Source organism: Mustelus asterias, chromosome 30 (genome assembly GCF_964213995.1).
Source record: "Mustelus asterias chromosome 30, sMusAst1.hap1.1, whole genome shotgun sequence".
In the NCBI taxonomy this organism is placed as follows: domain Eukaryota; kingdom Metazoa; phylum Chordata; class Chondrichthyes; order Carcharhiniformes; family Triakidae; genus Mustelus; species Mustelus asterias.
Window position 1 is genome coordinate 4,709,401 of NC_135830.1, and position 20,171 is coordinate 4,729,571.

Below are 20,171 nucleotides of genomic sequence, written 5' to 3' on the forward strand. Positions count from 1 at the left end.
CTGCTCGGTTACACTGAGGGAGAATTTAGCATGGCCAATTCACTTACCATAATATAACATAACACGTGATTAGCAAAGGGTGATTTCCGAGAGCCGCTTGTCCCTCTGGAATACAAGACCAGCAGCTGAACCCGCTGCGGTAAACACACAAACATGGTGAGGCAGCGCCATCTGGTGGAGATCTATGGAAATGTCCATTCCTGGCAAAATATTTGAATTCTCAAGTTTCTGAAATATGTTATTCAAAAGATAGAGGTAGAGATTATTTTCCATTATTGGGATACTGGATGGTGCAGCAGCTCCTTTATTGAAGGGCCTTGGATTCATTCAACATCCAAACAGGACTGGTGGAAATCCTGTCAGTAAAAGTGGGTGGCGTGGCATGACGGGGCATTTGACCTCGTACACAGGGCGGTAAGGTAGCAATTTAAGCAGCAATTCAACAAATTCCAAGTTGCTTAATTTGTAATTCAATATTTATTGATAGGTCATAGATCAGCCGTGTTATATGCATTGTTTATTTCTGACCATCAATTCATGAACTTAGCTCAGTTTCGAATGAACAACATGGATTCAGCCTTTGACAGACCAGGATATATCTGGGTCATGTGGTGCTGAATGCACCCATCATAAATTTCTGTTTTAATTTTAATTTAACCCATTGCCAGATGTTATGGTTCGTGCTTTAGCGTTGGAATATATGCATATAAGCATCTTTCGATCTGCTTCGTTCTTTGTTTATGTGTCCATGATTGTGAGAGTGTGTTACGTGCCCATGTGTCAATAGAAATGTACGGGAAAAAAATGTTGAAGCGCATTGTTTTGTCACCACAATCATATGAATACCAAATGTAATGGAAATACCAATTTTTAATTCGTGAGAAGAGAATGCAGATTGGTTGGAAAATGGGCTCTGATTATTAGAGATGTTCCATGGAGAATGTACCAGCTAAATGTTGACTGACAGTTAACTGCAAAGTTTTGTTTAAATTCAAACCAGGCACCTTCAGGTGTTCCTGCTGACCTTGTCGTCAATCTGCTTCTGCGAATTTGAATGAAGAGACAGAGGTGGAGGTGCATTTTCACTGATGGGACACTGGGTGGCGCAGCGAATACTTCACTGAAGTATCCAGGGTTCGCTCAAAATCGAAACAGGATTCGTAAGAAACCCTGTCAGTTAAAAGCGACACAGTGGGAAAGGGATATTTGATATGAAAAATAAAGCGATATGAGAAAACCGCGAATCTAGGCAGTTATCAATGTTACTCCATTTATACCCTCAATCTTTATTAACAATTACACGACATTTTACAGAAATGTTTATTTTAAAGTTGACTCCAGTTATGTATGTCAACTGAACAAAATATCGACGAAACATAGGGAAAAAAATAATATCTACATAAAAGGCAGTGAACAAATATCAATAAGAAATAACTAAACTGCAGATTAATTCGAACAACATTGAATCTCCAAGATTCAATTATATGTATGCCACGATTTTCTCATTCAGTTAAAACAGAAAATGAAATACAGTTTACGTTGCTATCTCTTAACTGAAGTCGATTTAAATCACTAAAATAACACAATATATTTCCACAGCACCGCTATATTGATAAACAGATGGAGAAAATTTGTCCGAAATCCATAAATCACTTGACCTGTAAAATAGGAAAAAAAAAAGCAAACTTTTCATGTGTTTGAAGCATTTAGCTAAAGGTTGTTTATCAATTAAGAATTGTGGAGATGTTTCAAACCGCTTCCGTCAGTTAGAAATGTGAATAGATTGAATCATCAAGGCGGCACGGTGGCACAGCGTTAGCACTGCTGCTTCACTGCACCAAGGGACTCGGGTTCAATTCCAGGCTCGGGTGCCTGTCTGTGTGGAATTTGCACGTTCTCCCCGTGACTGCATGGGTTTCCTCCCATAGTCCAAGGGTGTGCAGATTAGGTGGATTGGACATGGTTAGTGCAGGTTAGGGGAATTAAATACGGGGATCGGGATGGGTAAATGCTCTATTGGTAAATCGGAGCAGACTCAATGGGCTGAATTATCTCTTTGAATTGGTGCTATACAGAGATCTTAATAATCAGCTCAGGGAAATCAACAGCGTCCAAAGATTCAACCGATCACTTGATCTGTAAAAGAGAGATAAAATATTGAAGCAAATGTTTATGATCTGAGACATTAATGTTAGAGTTTTTAATCAATAAAACATTTCGCCATTTTTCTCTCAGTTTGAAATGTGAGTGGATTGGTCATCTCACCTTCATCAGAGTGACTGCAGCGCTGTAGGACATGCTCAGGAAGAACAGGACGATGAATGTGGAAGCGGTTGTCCAGATGTTGCCGTTATAATCCACATTGTCTTCAATCCAGCTTGTGTTCGTGGAATCTATGGAGTTGGCGAGGAGGAGACCGTTAACTCATTTGTTAATGCATGATGTCATACTGGTATTATCTTTTACCTTCGTTTTTAAATTGATTTTCTCACTTTTATATTCGTTCAGGTATTATTTTGCTCTATAATGTCATCTTTAAAGTTTGTTTGTTAATAATCTAATCAGTTAACGCAACTTAAAATATATATCTGTCGTTAACTGATCATTCTCAGCAATATATCTATGTTACTAACTGCACCTCCGAGTTTATTTCATGTTCTATGTTTGAAAATATTATGCATTTTCTTCATTGTCAGACGCTCGTTTAGTCTGCTTTAATTTTGTACCGACTATCAGCAAATATATTCTGAAGACCAAGCGAGGGAAGTTAACTGAGCTGAGTTGAATAAATTAGGTCAACATTCTCTCGAATGTTGAAGAATGTGAGAAAATCCTCGTTGAAACACCAAACAATCGGAAGGGGTTTGACAGGGCAGTCACTGTTTCTGCTGGTCGGCGAAAGCAAAACAAAAAACGGGGATGCAGTCTTTTGATGTGTGAGCGTCGTTTAGGACTGAGATGAGGAGACTTTCTTTCAATCGTGGTTTTGAATCTTGGGAATTCTTCACATTCGTTGGTTGGGGTAGGGTAGATGTATCTTTGATTTTTTTCAAGAAATCAAAGGATATGAGGAATGGATGGGAAATTGCAGTGAGACCCAATATCCGACATTATTCTATTGAATGCTGAAGAATTGCACATTGCGTCTATGGTCTAGTCCTGAAAGAAAGTCTTATGTTCTTACGATTTACAATTTTTGAGAAAAATTCAGGTTACTACTGTGAAATATTATCCATGATGATCAGATGAGTTATATTTTTGGTTCGTTTGTGTTGGGCAAATTATTAATTTATCTAGGTTTCTGAAGGAAAACATGGTTCCGTCTTTGACAGACCAACATGTATTAGAATCAGGTTTTACAGAATGTGCCCATTAAAAATACACTTTGAATTAAATGCCACCTATAGCCTGACGTTCCTGACTGCTTGGGCTTTAGTGTTTGCAATCGTAGGACTACAAAATGTGAAGGGGATTACAAGTTATTTTTAATAAGAAGAGAGTGTTGATTGGTTGGCAAATGGACTCCGATGGGTAGAGATTTTCCAAGGTGAATGTAGTAGCTAAATGTTGACTCAATGTTAACTACCATGTTTTGTTTAAATTCAAACCAGGCAGCTTGACTCTGAGAAATGAACCTGAGCACGGCTGTCGCCTATTTTGTTCAGAGGAAAGACACAATGTGTGTACATGTTCTTTCTGTCTCAATAGAACAGGGCTCTGAGTTTCAATGTATGCAACTTTATGGCGTTAGGTGCGCCACACTCACCACTATCATTAATTGATATATGTTTGGTGGTCGTGTGAATGTCCTGCTGAGTGCAAGATGTCTGTGACATATCTCTTTGTTCAGTGATGCTCAAGTTCTGTTCTAACATACGGGAGTATGAAAGATAATGTACATGTTTATCTGAAAATGAGGTATATTATGTGCATTATTTGCCTTCATTAATAAGTGTACTTTGTAGTTATTCATCGCTATGCATGCACTTGTGTGCTAATGTGTCAGTTTTTATGTGTGCTTATCATTGTTAGCAAGTGAGTGTTTATCGGGTGCGTTTATGTATCAATGTCTATGCTTCTGTATTAATGTACCTAATGAGGTGGGCTGATATGATCATGTGTTAGTGCTTATGGTTATGGAACAATTTGTGTATCGCTGTGTAAGTGAGCATCTTAATGTTTCTGTCTTCATGTGTGCGCTTGATATTCTATGTACATGAATGTCTATATGTACGTGTTGGTGAATGTTAATGTATCTCGGTGTGCTAGGAGGTATCTTTACTTGTGTTTGTTTTCTTGTATCTGCGAGCATGCTCATGTTTGTGTCTCTGTTTGGGTCTGTGAATGTATTAATACATGGTGGCTTGTATTTGCGAATGCCCGCATTTCTTGATGTACGTGCATGTGTGTCCATGTCTGTGTCACTTTATATGACAGTTTTAACATGAATGTGTTTGAATTCATGAGAGGGGATGGGTTATTAATATTATCGGCTGTGTTTGCTCCTGAGTCTGAGTGTGTTTGTGGAGATGTATTTGTCGGTGTATCTGTCTATTTGTATTCCTGTATCAGCATTTCTATTATTCCTGCAAGTTTAGGCGAGCACTATGAACTCAAGGTGGCCCTGTCGGTTTGTGTTACTGCAATACTTGCCTTTTTCTGGTCATAGATATATTTCAATGCGGGCTGTAATGTGATTTTAGCCGAATGAAATTAACAGTTCAGTCAGCAGCCCTCGGAATGTAAGTGGAAAAACAGAAGCAACTGGTAGGATCCAATCACCAGTGAATTATTGGGCCATTCAAATTCAATTTATCATATGATTAGGAGGGACAAATGTAACCAGAAATGTTTGCATTATGTTGTGCTGCATACATATGCATGTTGCACATGATTCCCATGAAGCACGTTTTAAATTTTCAGGCAGTGAGATGGAAGCCCATTTTGATGCCAATGGTAACTGAGTTCAGAGGGTAGTAAGCGGTTGCCGAGTCTGTGCATCGTTGGTTAAGAATTGCCCTTTCTGCTCTCTGCAGAGTAATAATGAGTTAACAGTTGTTCTTTTCCCTCTCTCTGTCTGTTGGTGAAGTCAATGCAGAGTGGGTTTAAATTGTCATTTCCCACATCTGCAGTTGGGATTATAATTCAGGTTCCTATTCTTATTTAGTTCTCACTTTAGTTTTAATACTTTGATGGGATTGACAAAAAACTAGAAATGAGACATTTGTACTGAAAGGTTATGCATTTATTTCTCGGAAATTGAACTTTTTCACATCTCCCAGCAACTGGAAGAATGTTGCTGAAGTTCCTCAGTGGAATCACGGATTTACTAACCATCAGCCGTGTCCGCTTAGTGTTGTATCTCAATCTGGCGAACTGGCTCTCTCAGACTGGGGCATAAGTCTGACAACTATCCTACTTCAACCTAACAGTTCTCCCCTTGACAAATATGGGAAACAAAAGTAATTCGTCTGATGTATTTTAACACACAAGTAGAGCAAAATGATTTTATTTTTTTAACGTCGGAAATGCAATATGGAGTTTCTCATTGAGAATAATTGGAAATGTTCACAAAACACGATTTACCGCTGGATTTATTAACCGTTCTGTTGATGATCTTCAAAGGGATGGCTTCATGTCCCACCACACAGGAATAAGAAGTGCTGCTGTCCCACTCCTCTGCTGCAATGGACAACAGGCTGTACATGAAGAATGAGCGATTGCCATTCTCCGCCACCACCTCGGTGTTCTTGTAGTTCTCAGGATTCAGCGGCGTGTCATCGACGGTCCATTTGACGAAGATCTCTCTGGGAGAGAAACCTCTCACTAAGCAGCTGAGGGAGACGAATCTCTGAGCGGAGACTTCTTCTGCCGAGGGCAGGAGGACAGAGACGTACGGTTTCAGCGGATTTGGATCTGCAGAAAATGTTCATTAGATGTAAGCATACTGGAGAATTCCTGAGACAAAAGATGAAAGAAACATGCTTTGCAGCAAAATACAAAACATTGCCATATTCCCCTCTGGTGACTGTTCTGTTTTCAAGCTGAGCGAGTGAATTCCTTCTCCCTGAGAAATTCTAGAGTTGAACTGGAAACTGGCATTGTATGTTTGTATGTTTTTATCATGTCATTCGGCCCAACTGTTCAATGCTGGCATTTATTATTCACAGTAAGAAGTCTCACAACACCAGGTTAAAGTCCAACAGGTTTATTTGGGAGCAAATACCATAAGCTTTCGGAGCAATGCTCCTTCGTCAGATGGAGTGGTCTCTGTTCTCAAACAGGGCACAGACACAGAAATCATTACAGAATACTGATTAGAATGCAAATCTCTACAGCCAGCCAGGTCTTAAATGCACAGACAATGTGGGTGGAGGGAGCATTCAACACAGGTTAAAGAGATGTGTATTGTCTCCAGACAGTACAGCTTGTGAAATTGTGCAAGTCCAGGAGTCAAGCTGTGGGGGTTACTGATAATGTGACATAAATCCAACATCCCGGTTCAGACCGTCCTCATGTGTGCTACGTAGCGTCCTCAGACGCTACGACAACGGATGAATGAACACCGCTCGACAATCACCAGGCAAGACTGTTCTCATCCTGTGGGGGAGCACTTCAGCAGTCACGGGCATTCAGCCTTGGATCTTCAGGTAAGCGTTCTCCAAGGCGGCCTTCACGACACACGACAGCGCAGAGTCACTGAGCAGAAACTGATAGCCAAGTTCCGCACACATGAGGACGGTCTAAACCGGGATGTTGGATTTATGTCACATTATCAGTAACCCCCACAGCTTGACTCCTGGACTTGCACAATTTCACAAGCTGTACTGTCTGGAGACAATACACATCTCTTTAACCTGTGTTGAATGCTCCCTCCACCCACATTGTCTGTGCATTTAAGACCTGGCTGGCTGTAGAGATTTGCATTCTAATCAGTATTCTGTAATTTGATTTCTGTGTCTGTGCCCTGTTTGAGAACAGAGACCACTCCATCTGACGAAGGAGCATTGCTCCAAAAGCTTATGGTATTTGCTCCCAAATAAACCTGTTGGACTTTAACCTGGTGTTGTGAGACTTCTTACGGTGCTTACCCCAGTCCAACGCCGGCATCTCCACATCATTTATTATTCACACCAGACACTTTCCATCTTGAAAGCAAATCCTGTCATTCCTTTCTGTTTCATATGCCTATCTTGATTTCCCTATAATTCATCACCTTTTGTCGCACAGCGCTCAGTTGAAGGAAGTACAAGTTGGCCCATCTAATTTGTCCACTAAATCAATCAAGTCCATCGGAAAGCTTCTCCTTTTATTGGCAACGTAAACAGACACAATGCATGACCTATTGCTTCAGTTTCGCCGCTCACCTGTTTCCTTGTAGATGGATTTTCTCAAAGGAGTCGGCAGATCCTCGTGGCTCACCAAGCAGTCAAACACAGCTCCACTCAGCCAAGCTTGTGTCGAGATGCTTAAGTGGCTGCCCACGCTTTCTGGATCCTCTCCAAGCCGGACTGCAATCTCTGACGTCAAAGGCTTCGTTTCTTGGCTCCAGGACACCTTGACTCCATAAGGAGCATTAGCCACGATGCAGGTTAAGGTCACGATCGCCTCCAGTAAAACCTGCTCTATTGTCGGAGGCAGCAGAGTGATTATGGGATCGCTGCACGTAGAATCATCTGTCAAACAGAAACGAAAATTAATCCAAACATTATCTTCAGATTCAAATCACCGGTGTTCAGTTAACTCACTTTCAATGGGAATACATATTTGTTCTACTCATTCGCTTGGTATCGCGTAAACGCCATTCTTATTTGAAGGACAGTGACTTAGAACAATTCCGGGAAACTCCATAATATTTCCTGCGTAGTTGCTCCCAGAGCGCCAGTTGAATCTCTGAAATAAATGTCCCGTGTAACAAATGGAATGGATTTATGAGCACTTATGTTTCGGGCTGAATTTCGTTCGCCCCAAAATCAGGGGTTAAAGGATCATCGTATGATTACAGCAAATAAGGTAGCTATTTAGTCTTCTAAAGCTTTTGCCTTTGAAGTCAGAGGTTGGAAAGGCAGCTTGTCCCATTACCACATCCATTCCCTGTAGTCCCTGTAGTCCCTGAATAACTGGAAATTGGCGAATGTGCTGTACTTGGAGCTCCAGATGGTTTTGCGTAAAATTAAAGCCTATTATTTCGGGATAACTCATTGGCAAAGATAGAAGATTGGCTATCAAGCCGGAAAGAGAGTTGGCATCAATTCGTCTATTCGTGTTTGGCAAGGTGTAAAGAGGCGTGCACCATAGGGACCATTGCTGGGGTCCAAATAATTTAGAAATTGTATGTGAATTGGATGGACGTGTTGAAGTGGTGGTGGCTTAATTTGCTACTGGCACAATTATAGCTTGAAAACTAAGTTATGCCGAGCAGGTAAGGAGATTACAAAAACATATAGATAGGTTAAGTGAGTGGGCTAAGATCTGTTAAATGGAGTGCAATGTGGGAAGCAATGACATTGTCCATTCTGGCAGGCGGAATAAAAAGATACATGTTATTCAAATGTTACCAGATTGTAGAGCTCTGAGGTGCAGATGAATTTTAATTTCGAAGTGCATGAATCACAAAAGGCTGCTATGCAGCTATAGTAACTAATTCGCAAATGTAATAAATGTTTTCATTGACTGCGAGTGGAATTCAATCCAAGAGCAGGATTGTTAAGTTTCAGGTGGTATGGGCAGTTAGTGAGACCACATCTGGAGCATTGTGTACACTATTAGTCTCCCTATATAAAGAGTTATGTTAACGTGTGATTAATAGTTCAGGGACGGTTTACTAGACTAATTCCTAAATTGGGTGGGCTGTCTTTTGAGGAAACATTGGAAGGGCGAGCCTTGCATTCACTGGATTTTGGAATAGTAAGAGTTGACTTGATTAAAACCTTGAATATCCTGAGCGATTTGAGAAGATTGATGTGGAGGAAATGCCTGACTCTGTGGGAGACTCTAGAATTGAGAGTTACTGTGTGAAAACAAAGGGTTGCTGATTAAGGCACAGATGAGGATATTGTTTTTTTTATTCTCTCAGAGGGTCGCGATTATTTGGAACACCTCTTGAAAATGCAGTGGAAGCAGTGTCTTTTAATATTTTTAAGGCACAGCAAGACAGATTCTTGATAAACAAGGCAGCGAAAGGTTCACGGAGGAGTCCCAGCCTCAACACATCTAGTGGAATGTACTGTTTTAAGGGATTTGTATCTGTACTGTAAAGATTAGAAACAAGCTGTTCAGGAATAAGTTCGTTTAATGTCGTCTTTCTGTGCAAGGAAACATAAAGCTAGATTTAGATGCACGCGAGACAGAGTTGTTCAAATGTGTGCGGGTTTTGGTTTCTATTCAAACTCTGATTCTATTGTGCTTAGAATGGTTACAGCGTGAAAAGCTGACAGTTGCTTAGTAATCACTTTTTAGATTGAAGGGGTCTCTTTTGTTTTTAATTTAACTGGAAGCCAAAGAAGTTGGAGATAGGTCACTGGGGAGTGAACGCCGATCAACTCTACGGGAAAAATAAAGCTGGACAGGGCAAGGGGGCTGCAATAGGCAGACTTCCCAATGAACCTGATAAAGTGAACAGGCAGCAGGTGAATTAGGACAGAGGGAAGGTCTTACAAAGACTGAGGTTAACGGAACAGAGACCAAGGTCCTGTTCAGGGGAATTCAAGGGAAAAGCAGGTAACTTATTCTGAGTTGAAGAGACAGTCGCAGTAACAAGATTTAAGATGGGAAGGCAGTCTGCGGAAGTAAATCAAACGTTCCATGCCATTTTCATGGAGTATGGAAAATGATAGTACAAGTAACTGTGAAGAATTCTTACAATAGTAAAGACAAATAAAAAATCCTAAAGAAAGCGATGTAAAACCTGGATGCGGAATTCATTGTTAAGCTTTCTTCGAAACAGTAGTTTAGAATAACTGGAATGGTTTTGCAACGCAAACTGCTGGTGGAAACCAATTTTTTGAAAGTCGATTTTAAAGCACTTTGGGAGAGGAGTTTGAAAACGCTGCTTTGACAATTACTGGGGAATTTGAGGCGAAATTCACAGAATGTCGCTTGGGTTCAGAGTGGATTACCCATTAATCTTTTATACCCAAGGGAATGCAAGCTTCATCTGTGAACTTATCATGCTGGGGCTTAAACTGAACACAGAAGTGGAATGACGTGAGAAATTGCAAGTGGAATCATGGACAATTTTAATAAAGGTTTGCAGGTATCTAATATCGTCCAATGAATTTCGGGGAAAACTGAAACCCACGATCCTCAGTCATCATGCAGCATTGGAACAAAACATCGCCTCATTCTGTGAGGTAATGGAATCCAGAGCACTGAAGAATTCCATTCAGAAAGATCTGTTGTTACTTCCCTTCTGGATGTTTGAAAAGTGAGCTGACACCAGCAATGTACTAATGAGCAAGTATTGTATCCTGCCAATTGCCAACTTTGACATCAGACATTATGCCGAAATCGGCTTCGTTGTTGTCACATTAAAATTCCCAGGGCAATGGGAAGAAAACCAGGCTAGGTCTTTCAGCTATTAAAGTGAAATACTGCAGGTGCCGGGAATCTGGAAAATAGACACAGAACGCTGGAAAACATCGACACATTTGATTGTTTCTTCGTCAAAATACGTTCCTCAACAAATGAGTGAAACAAAAGGCTTTTTCTGAGAGTTTTCTCCACAACAGAGAGATGCTAAATTGTCCACACTGCAATGAGCTCATCTCTAAATTAGACTGTGAGTATTTTGGGACAACCTGATGTTTGTAAAGACGCTGTAAGAAAGGAATGTACTGTATTTCCTTTTACATTGGAAGGGAAAAGGACCCGCACGATTGTAAAGGAAATGAATTAATGGTGGGAATTGCTTTCATTATTCCAATAAGAATCTTGCGTGTGACTGAGATTGGCGCTCCCTATCACCCCAAATTTCAAGGGTTGTGTCTCTTACCTTGAGATCTGCTGATGTTACGATTTTGAGTGAGCCCTTGATGAGTGACCTGGCAGGTATAGACCGCTTTTCTGAACCATTCCCCAGCGGGGACTGTGAGCCGGCTGCTCGCCGAGAAGTTCCCGTTCACGTTAAAGGCGGGGGAGGTTACAATTCCTGAATCTATGGGTTGTCCATTCTTCAGCCACTTCACCGTCATTGACTTTGGACAAAAATCAACGATGGAACAGACGAGGGTTGCAAGTCTGCTGCTTGTGATCTCTTCACTGGAACTCAACGTGAGGATTACAGTTGGATAATAGATCACACGATCTTCAAGAAAATACATGTTATTGGCATTTAATCTTGTTGCAGACCAAACAATTTACAAACATAAGATAAAGGCCAAACAATTAAAAAATGTAGGTTGGTTGTCAAAACGACTGTAAAGCAGATCACTCGGTCCATCATTTCAATGCCAGAGTTTATGCTCCATACAAAATTCTTCTCGCCCTACTTTATCTGGCAGTATCAAAATAACTTTCTTTACATTTTCCCTCATGCATCTGTTCAGTTTCCTCTTCAGAGCATCGATGTAACTGCATCGACTTATTCGACCGCAATCAAATCTGCCATGATCTTGTCACGTGGTGGGGGAAACTCGAGGGGTTGAATGACCTACACCTGTTCCGAACCACGTGTTCTGCGTTTCTAACGCCCCAACTGCTACAAGTGTTACTTGACGGGTTGCATTTTTGGTGAGTAATTTTCTGAATTGCTAACCTGTAGTTTAAAATCATTCTGTTTTCTCCATTAGCTCTAGTTTTGGTAAACTGCTGACCACCTCGATTTCATCACACCTCAGAATTCTCTTCTGCAGAGAAAAGACCAACAACTTATTCACCCCTTATTGATATTATACATGATCAGTTCTGGTCTCATCGTAAATAGGCAAGCATCTACTCCATGGCCCCTGTATCAACTTCCCAATGTGGAAGCCACAACTGTACATAGGATTCAAGGTGTGACATGAAGGCACCAACTGTACACAATGCACCGCGTGTGATCTGGAGACCATAATTGTACACATGGCACTGTGTGGTCTGCAGACTAGAACTGTACACAATTCACTGGGAGCGATCTGCAGTCCAGAACTTTACACAACGCACTGAGTATGATCTGCAGTTCAAACCTGTACACAACGCACTGAGGGTGATCTGCAGACCGGAACTGTGCACAGTGCACTGACTATGCGAAGGGACTGAAACTGTACACAGTGCATGTGTGCGTTGAGGACACCGGAACAGTACATGGTGCAGAGTGTGATGAGGAGACTGCACTGAATGTCACAAGGAAAGTAGGATTATCCAGAGTAAACCAAGTATAAGTACACAGATTTCACACAATACAGACCTTCAATTCATAATCATATACTCCAGAATTAGTACCTGTCTGCTTACAATTCACCCCCATAAAATCACCAACACCGAATCCACTGCATGTGTCTCAGACTAACCTGGCATTTCCTTTTTCCAGGCCGACTCACTGCGTCGCACCTCGCAGTAAATTTTGCTGCTTCCTATATCAGACTCTTTTATGGTTAACTGGCTGCTCAGCGTGTGGGATCCCTTGTTGTTTAACACTGATGGGTACGTCCTCAATCCAGTGGTGATCGCCACTTGATTTTTCTTCCAGACAAGGCTAGTGATTTCTGGGAAATAGTCCATTGCCAAACAGCCGTAGATCATGGTACCAGCTGCGTTTGTTTGTTCACTGGAGGAGAACAGTCCATAGAGGGAGGGCGGAGACGGTGAGGCTGCGAGAACAAAAAATCAATTGCACAGGTTAGACACTGTTATCCCTGTTTATTTGGATGGAGGTAAAAAACAGCAAGGAAAGAAGACATTGTTGGGAGTAGTGTATAGACAACCAAACAGTCGCCACACCATAGGAAAGGGTATAACTTGAAAATAGTAAGTGCATATAAATATAATGGAGCAATAATTACGGGCCAATTTAATTTCATGTTGATTGGGCTCATCAGGTTGGAAATGAAAGCTAGGACAACGAACTCAGAGAGTGCCTAATGGATAGTTTCCTAGAGCAACATGTCATGGAACCAACCAGGGAAAAATCTACTATCGATCTTCCAAGGGGTAATGAGGCAAGTTTAATAAAAAACCTCAGACGAAAAGATTCCCGAGGAAGTAGTGATCAAAATGTGATCGAAATTAATATTCAGTTTGAGAGTGAAACATTTGGGTCCGAAACAACTGTGTTTAAGTTAAGTAAAGAAATAACAATGAAATGATGATAGAATTAGCTAAAGAGAACTAGATGAATAAATTAGCCAGAAATATAAGAAGCAAGAAGTGCAGATATTTAAGGAAGCAATTAATGACTCTCAGCAAAAATATATCCTAGAAAGGATGAAACAATCTCAGAGAGGGATAAACCAACCATGGTTAACCAAGGAGAGTATTAAGTTGCAAGATAAAAAGCATATAAGGAGGCAAAATTCAGTGATGGCACCGAAGACTGGATTAATTCGGAATGCATCAAAGGGGGACTAAGAAAATAACGTGAGAGAAATTAAACTATGAGGGCAAATTAGCGAAGAATATCAAGACTAAGAATAGGATCTTCTTTCAATAAATAAAAAGGAAGCGAGAGGTCAAAGTGAACATAGGCCCCTCAGAAAACGAATTCAGGAATATGGTTATGTGGAACCAGGAAACGGCAGAAGAGTTGAAAAGATATGTTGCATCAATATTTACGGTGGAAGAAATTTCGAACATTCCATTAACACTAAAGATACGGAGTGGAATTAAATGCCATCACAATCACGAGAGAAGTAATATTAGAAAAGCTAATGGGACTAAAGGCAGAAATGTCCCCAGACCCTCAGGGCTTGCATCCTAGGATCCCAAACTTTGCAACTTCAGAAATAGTGAATGCATTGGTTGTAATTCATTCGTGGGTCATGGGCGTCATTGGCTGGCAAGAATTCATTGCCCATCCCGAGTTGCCGTTGGAGGGAATTGAGAGTCAACCACATTGCTGTGACTCTGGAGACACATGCAGGCCAGACCAGGTAAGGAGGGCAGATTTCCTTCCTTGATGGACATGAGTGAACCAGATGTTTTCTTTCGACCATGACAATCGTTTCATGGTCATCAGTAGTTTCTTAATTCCTGGTATTTTTCATTAAATTCAAATTCCACCATCTGCCATGGCGGGTTCCCAGAACATTAACTATGTTTCTGAATTAATAGTCTCGCGATAATAGCACCAGGCCATCGCCTTCTCTCAGTCTGAGAAAAAATGTTTTAAAGCTTGCTTTTGGGACCGTCGTGTGGGAATTCTCATGTGACAATCATCTGATGGGGGGCGGTGGAAGGATTTGGGCCGGGGGGGAGGGGGGGAAGCGGCGGGGGGGCGGGGGGGGGATCCTGAGGAGAATTCCACAGACATTCACTTGGATATCATTATCATCTTGTGTGCTTAAGAAGGACTTTATGTGTTTATGAGAACAATGAGTACAATGTACCTTGTAATCTGTGCTAATCTTGAAATCTGGATGCATTTGTTAAAATAAGAGGGGAGTAAAGGTGTATTGTACCATCATCCAATTTTTACACGTTTCTTTATTTTTTTAATCGGAAAAACAGATTAGCTGTCCTGTGACTCTGTTCCTCCACGTTTTAATTCTTTTAAAAACGTAAATATTAATGGGGGGTTTTTTGCGCCAGAATTCTATTCTGGAATCTTCCCATCGAGTTATAACATCAATTGGGATCGTAACAAATCATGCCTAAATTTAAACATTTGGCGAATTTGCGATCAGTAATACTGCCGCTTCCTTTTAATGACATTATTTTATATGCTCCTCCTGCAATTCTCACAGTCATAGAATCATACAATCATGTCTACAGTGCAGAAGGAGGCCATTCAGTCCATAGAGTCTGCACCGACTCTCAGGCAAAGCATACAACAAGGCCCTATTCCCGAAATCTTATTAATTAATGACTGAATTGTGTGATTTATTAAAAGGAGGTCCAAATGAATATTGTACAGGTGAATGGGAATAATTCACTCTAATTATCTGCTGCACTGAGAGCTCAGGAGAAAATGGAGTTGAGATCTTGTTGTTCAATTTCATATTTAAGAATAATTAATTATTAAGGCTAATTTTATTTCGATCTTTATATATAATTCTATCCTATGTCTGGCATAGCTTTGGGAGACAAGATATTGTTGTTAAGTTCAAAACAAATTTTAGACTTTAGTGATTAAATTTGTCTTTCAGAATTCCAAATATTTCTTTGTTAATCTTACACTGCCTTCACCTTCCTGCATTTGAAACTATCATATGAAAGACAACGACATTCAGTTCTCAGATTTAAAAGAAGATAAAAACAGTATTTAATGACTATGTAATTGGATGCAAATTGAGAGAGGTGGATATTCAGTAAAACCTTGGTTTCCTCGTGCATCCGTCGCTGAAAGTAATGCACTGGTACAGCAGGCAGTAAAGAAGGGAAATGATTTGTTGGCTTTCATAGACAGAGGATTTGAGTGAAGAAATAGGAAAGTTTCACTGCAATTGCACAGGGACTTGGTGAGGCCACACCTGGAGCATTGTGAGCAGTTTTGCTGTCCCTATCTGAGGAAGGATGCCCTTGCTATAGAGGGAGAACAGCGAAGATTTACCAGGCTGATTCCTGGGATGGCATGTCTGTCATATGAGGAATATGAGGAGAGACTGAGTCGGTTAGGATTGTATTCGCTGGAGTTTAGAAGAGTGAGAGGGGATCTCATAGAAACTTATAAAATTCTGGAAGGGTTAGACAGGATAGATTCAGAAAGAATTTTGCCGTTGGTGGGCGAGTCCAGAACCAGGGGTCATTGTTTGAGGTGAGGAACATTTTCTTCACACTGAGAGTGATTTCTTTTGTGATAGTGAATTTTGTGAAATTCACTACCAGAAAAAGTAGTTGATGTCAAAATATTGTGTGATTTCAAAAGGAAATTAGAGAGAGCTCTGGGGCGAAACGGGTCAAGAGATATGGGGAAAGCGGGGATCAAGATATTGAATTCGATGATCAGCCACGATCATAATGGATAGTGGTGCAGGATCGAATGGCCGAATGGCCAACTCCTTCTTCTAATATCTATGTTTTTATGTTTCTATGTTTACTATTATCTTGCAATGGAAAAATAAATGACATTGAAGGAATTACATGGTTGCGGCTGCGACAAAGTATTGAAGAGCAGGAGATATTCACCAATGGAAATTTATGACTTATATTTATGATCTGAGTACCTGCAAACATTAATTCAGCTCCCGTGATCAGGAATACGTCAATTAATTCAACACAGCTCACCAACCGGAAAACAACGGTGGAATCAGCATGTTTTATTAAAATTATTTCAGAAATATTTCAAAATTCTCCTGTCTATAACAGTCTTCACTCACGTCAGTTATGCATAATGAACTGCAGAATTGTAAAACAAATGTTAAATTATTAACAGATGGCGATTTTTAAAAATTACATATTTAATTAACGTTGAGAGACTTACCATACTTTAGTTGTTTCAATTAAATTCATTTTACTCTCCAATTTGCAAATTATACAGATTGTAATTGTATTCAAAATCACGTGCTAAATGAACGCTTAATGATCCAACATGCCATTTTCACTAATATTTCAATCATGCATGGAGGCATCATTTAAAACATAATTTTTCACTCTGAAACCGGCCCCTTTCATTCAACCAATCGCCTTTAAAAAGGTGCAACATTTGCATTTGATCAGAAAATATGCAACTGCTCCATGTCACTGTCTTTAAACAATGCAAAACCGCCAAAGAATTTCACAAACATTCATCATGCAAAGCAGGTCCGGAGCACACACTTTTCAAAAACTAAACAACAAACCACTGCCTTATTCCCTTTCAAAGAGGAGCAACATGATTCTAAAAGGAGACTGCCAACAGCATGAAATATATTATGACAAGCAAATCGCAATGCAGCAGCCAGAAAGACATTGGTCACAGAACGAATGAATAATTCAAAAAAGTAAGAAGTCTCACAACACCAGGTAAAAGTCCAACAGGTTTATTTGGCAGCAAAAGCTTTCGGAGTATTGCTCCTTCTTCAAGTGAGTTAAGAGTTTTGTTCAGAAACAGGGCATACACAGACACAGATTCAATTTACCAGATCATGGTTGGAATGCGAGTCTTTACAGGTAGTCAAGTCTTTACAGGTACAGACAATTGAGTGGAGAGAGGGTTAAGCACAGGTTGAAGACGTGTGAATTGTCTCCAGCCAGGACAGTTAGTGAGATTTTGCAAGCCCAGGCAATTCATGGGGATTACAGATAGAGTGACATGAACCCAAAATCAGAGGCTGAATGCCCGTCTTCGGGTAAGCGTTCTCCAAGGCGGCCTTCACGCCACATGACAACGCAGAATTGCTGAGCAGAAACTGATAGCCAAGTTCCGCACACATGAGGACGGCCTCAACCGGGATCTCGGGTTCATGTCACACTATCTGTAACACCCACGACTTGCCTGGGCTTGCAAAATCTCAGTAACTATCCTGGCTGGAGACAATTCACACCTCTTTAACCTGTGCTTCACCCTCTCTCCACTAACATTGTCTCTACCGTAAATACTTGATTACCTCTAAAGACTCGTATTCCAACCATTATCTTGTAAATTGCGTCTGTGTCTATGTATGTCCTGTTTGTGAACGCAACTCTTCACTCACGTGAATAAAGAGCAATACTCCGAATGCATACGCTACCAAATAAACCTGTTGGACTTTAACCTGGTGTTGTGAGACTTCGTACTGTGCTTATCCCAAATCCAACGCCGGCATCACCACATCATAATTTTTTTTTAAAAACAGAGAATGGGAATATTGGCGACAGCACTGTGAAAAACACAGAAACAAAGATAACAGGAGCAGGATTGGATGATTCGGCCCTTCGAGCCTGCAACGCTCTTCAGTCTAATCATGGTTGATTACCCAACTCCTGGTCCCTACCACAACGCCTCCCCACCCCCCCCTCCCCCCCCCTCCCCCTCCCCCCCCCCCCCACCACATATCCTTTGATGACTTTCGTCTCAGGAGCTATATTTAACTCCTTCTTGAAAACATACGATCTTTGGTCCTCAACTACTTTCTGTGAGTCGACGAAATATGTTTAACAAGCTAATATTGTGACATTATAATTATTTATTAATATCTTATCATATAACCACAGTATGAGCATTATGGATATTGCAGTTTTATATAAATGTATATCTGAATAAGGGCACCTAATAGAGCCTTTAATTGCGTTGAGATTTTTAATATTGCATGTGAGCATTCATGAGCGTTATATTAACACATGCTAATCCAATTATCACAAAAACTACTTGATGAGAGAAATCTAACTGCTAAATATTTCTGACGACAGTGATATTGAAAACATATTTAAACATTTTGCTGTTTTCATTAGATCGGAAAAACTGTAGCAATCAGACGTCACCGAGGTGGCACACTGTAGAAACAACAATCTGTTTAACAGATATTCAAAGTAACCCGGACACAAAGCATACCCATAGATAAACACCAAGTCACAACAGTCAGGGACCGGATAGGTCAGCAGCACCCGTTGTCCACAAACAACGCACTTCTATAACCCCTTTCAGCAGAATCACATGCAATTGTAAAAACAAATCTCAATACAGTGTCCACCAAACACACATTTCAGTGAACAAATGAAATTTCAAAATAGAGAAAAATATTTTAAAAAGACTCAAGCAGAACAGTAACTAAATAAATGCGATGCGCTTACCTGCAGTGACTGTCACTGCGGTTCCTGGTCCCCAGAAGTCGACGAAATTCGTCGCAGGTAATGATGTCTGCCATGCACAGTAATAGATGGCGGTGTCTTCGCTCTTCAGGTTATTCATATCCAAAGTGAATATATTGGTTGAAAGCTCTTTGGACGCAACGAATCTATTCTGAATCCCTGGGGCGTACTTGTTGTTGGAGGAAGAAAGATAGAAAACCAACCACTCCAGCTCCTTTCCGGGAACGAGTCGGACCCAGTACATGTAAGCGTGAGAAAGAGGGAAGACGCCGGTTTTACAGGTCAGTCTCAGTGATCCTCCGGGTCGCCCGGTCGCTGCCTCCGGCTGAGTGAACACAACCTGCGTCTGGACACCTGTAAAAATATCAAAAACCCCGAGGATTAATCCGGGGGAAATAATTCCTGACTCTGAAACAATCCAGCAATAGAATAACACTGAGACAGTAACAGTGGGAGATTTGGACAATAACAACTACTCACCGGATAAGAAAGTCAGCAACAAACTGAGAGAAATCGCCGAGCTCATCCTTCTTGTCATTTGGAGGAAATGGTTTTGTCAAAAACTCAGTGAACAAACCAGCTCCCGGACTGTTGGATTCCCGTCCCAGTGAACGGTATTTAAATACCCGGCAGAAGGGGGCGGTTTCCCAGGCGCCGCCTGTTGATTCCCTGCTGGAGGCGGTGACTGGATCCAGGTCCTATTTTCCACACCCTCAACAAAATGGACTCCGAGATTTACATTAGGTTAATATTAAACTGGACATTTTAGCTGTATTTTGATATTTGTTTGGATGAATGGACTCAGTGTAATGTCTTCATTATTTCGAATGGTGACATTGTAATTCATAATCTCTTCACAAAATAAACAAATTCCATTGTATCTATAGTCCATTTATTTCCACACTGCTTAGCGAGCAAGCAAAACTAAAAATGATTAAAGTACATTTTCAGAGAACAAAGAGACTGTCAGTCTATTTTACAACAATTCCGGATCTCTAAAAGGTCGGATAATGTAGTCAAGAAAGCATACGGCATTCTTGCCTTCATCGGTCGGGGCATTGTGTTGGGGAATTTGCAGGTCATGCTCAGCTGTACAGAACCTTATTAGGCCTCATTTAGAATATGGTGTACAATCCTGGTTCCCCACTGCATGAAGGATACTGATGCTTTGGAGAGGGTACAACAAATGTTTACCAGGACGTTGCCCGGATTGGGAGGGTATTGTCTATGAGGAGAAGTTGGATAAACTCGGCATGTTATCATTGGAACGACGGAGGTTATGGGGTGACCTGAAAGAGGTTTACAAGATTATGAGTGGTATGGGCTGAGTG

The 20,171-nt window shown here is 40.8% G+C and overlaps 1 gene segment (V, D, J or C); it reads right to left on the minus strand.

The window, feature by feature from the left end:
* Positions 1-5,432: 5,432 nt before the first annotated feature.
* On the minus strand, positions 5,433-19,434 carry LOC144480868 (Ig heavy chain C region-like). The segment is given in 6 exon segments: positions 5,433-5,916; positions 7,368-7,676; positions 10,994-11,305; positions 12,489-12,788; positions 18,823-19,194; positions 19,321-19,434. Coding segments are annotated over 6 exon segments (1,722 nt in total).
* Between the last annotated feature and the right edge of the window lie 737 nt (positions 19,435-20,171).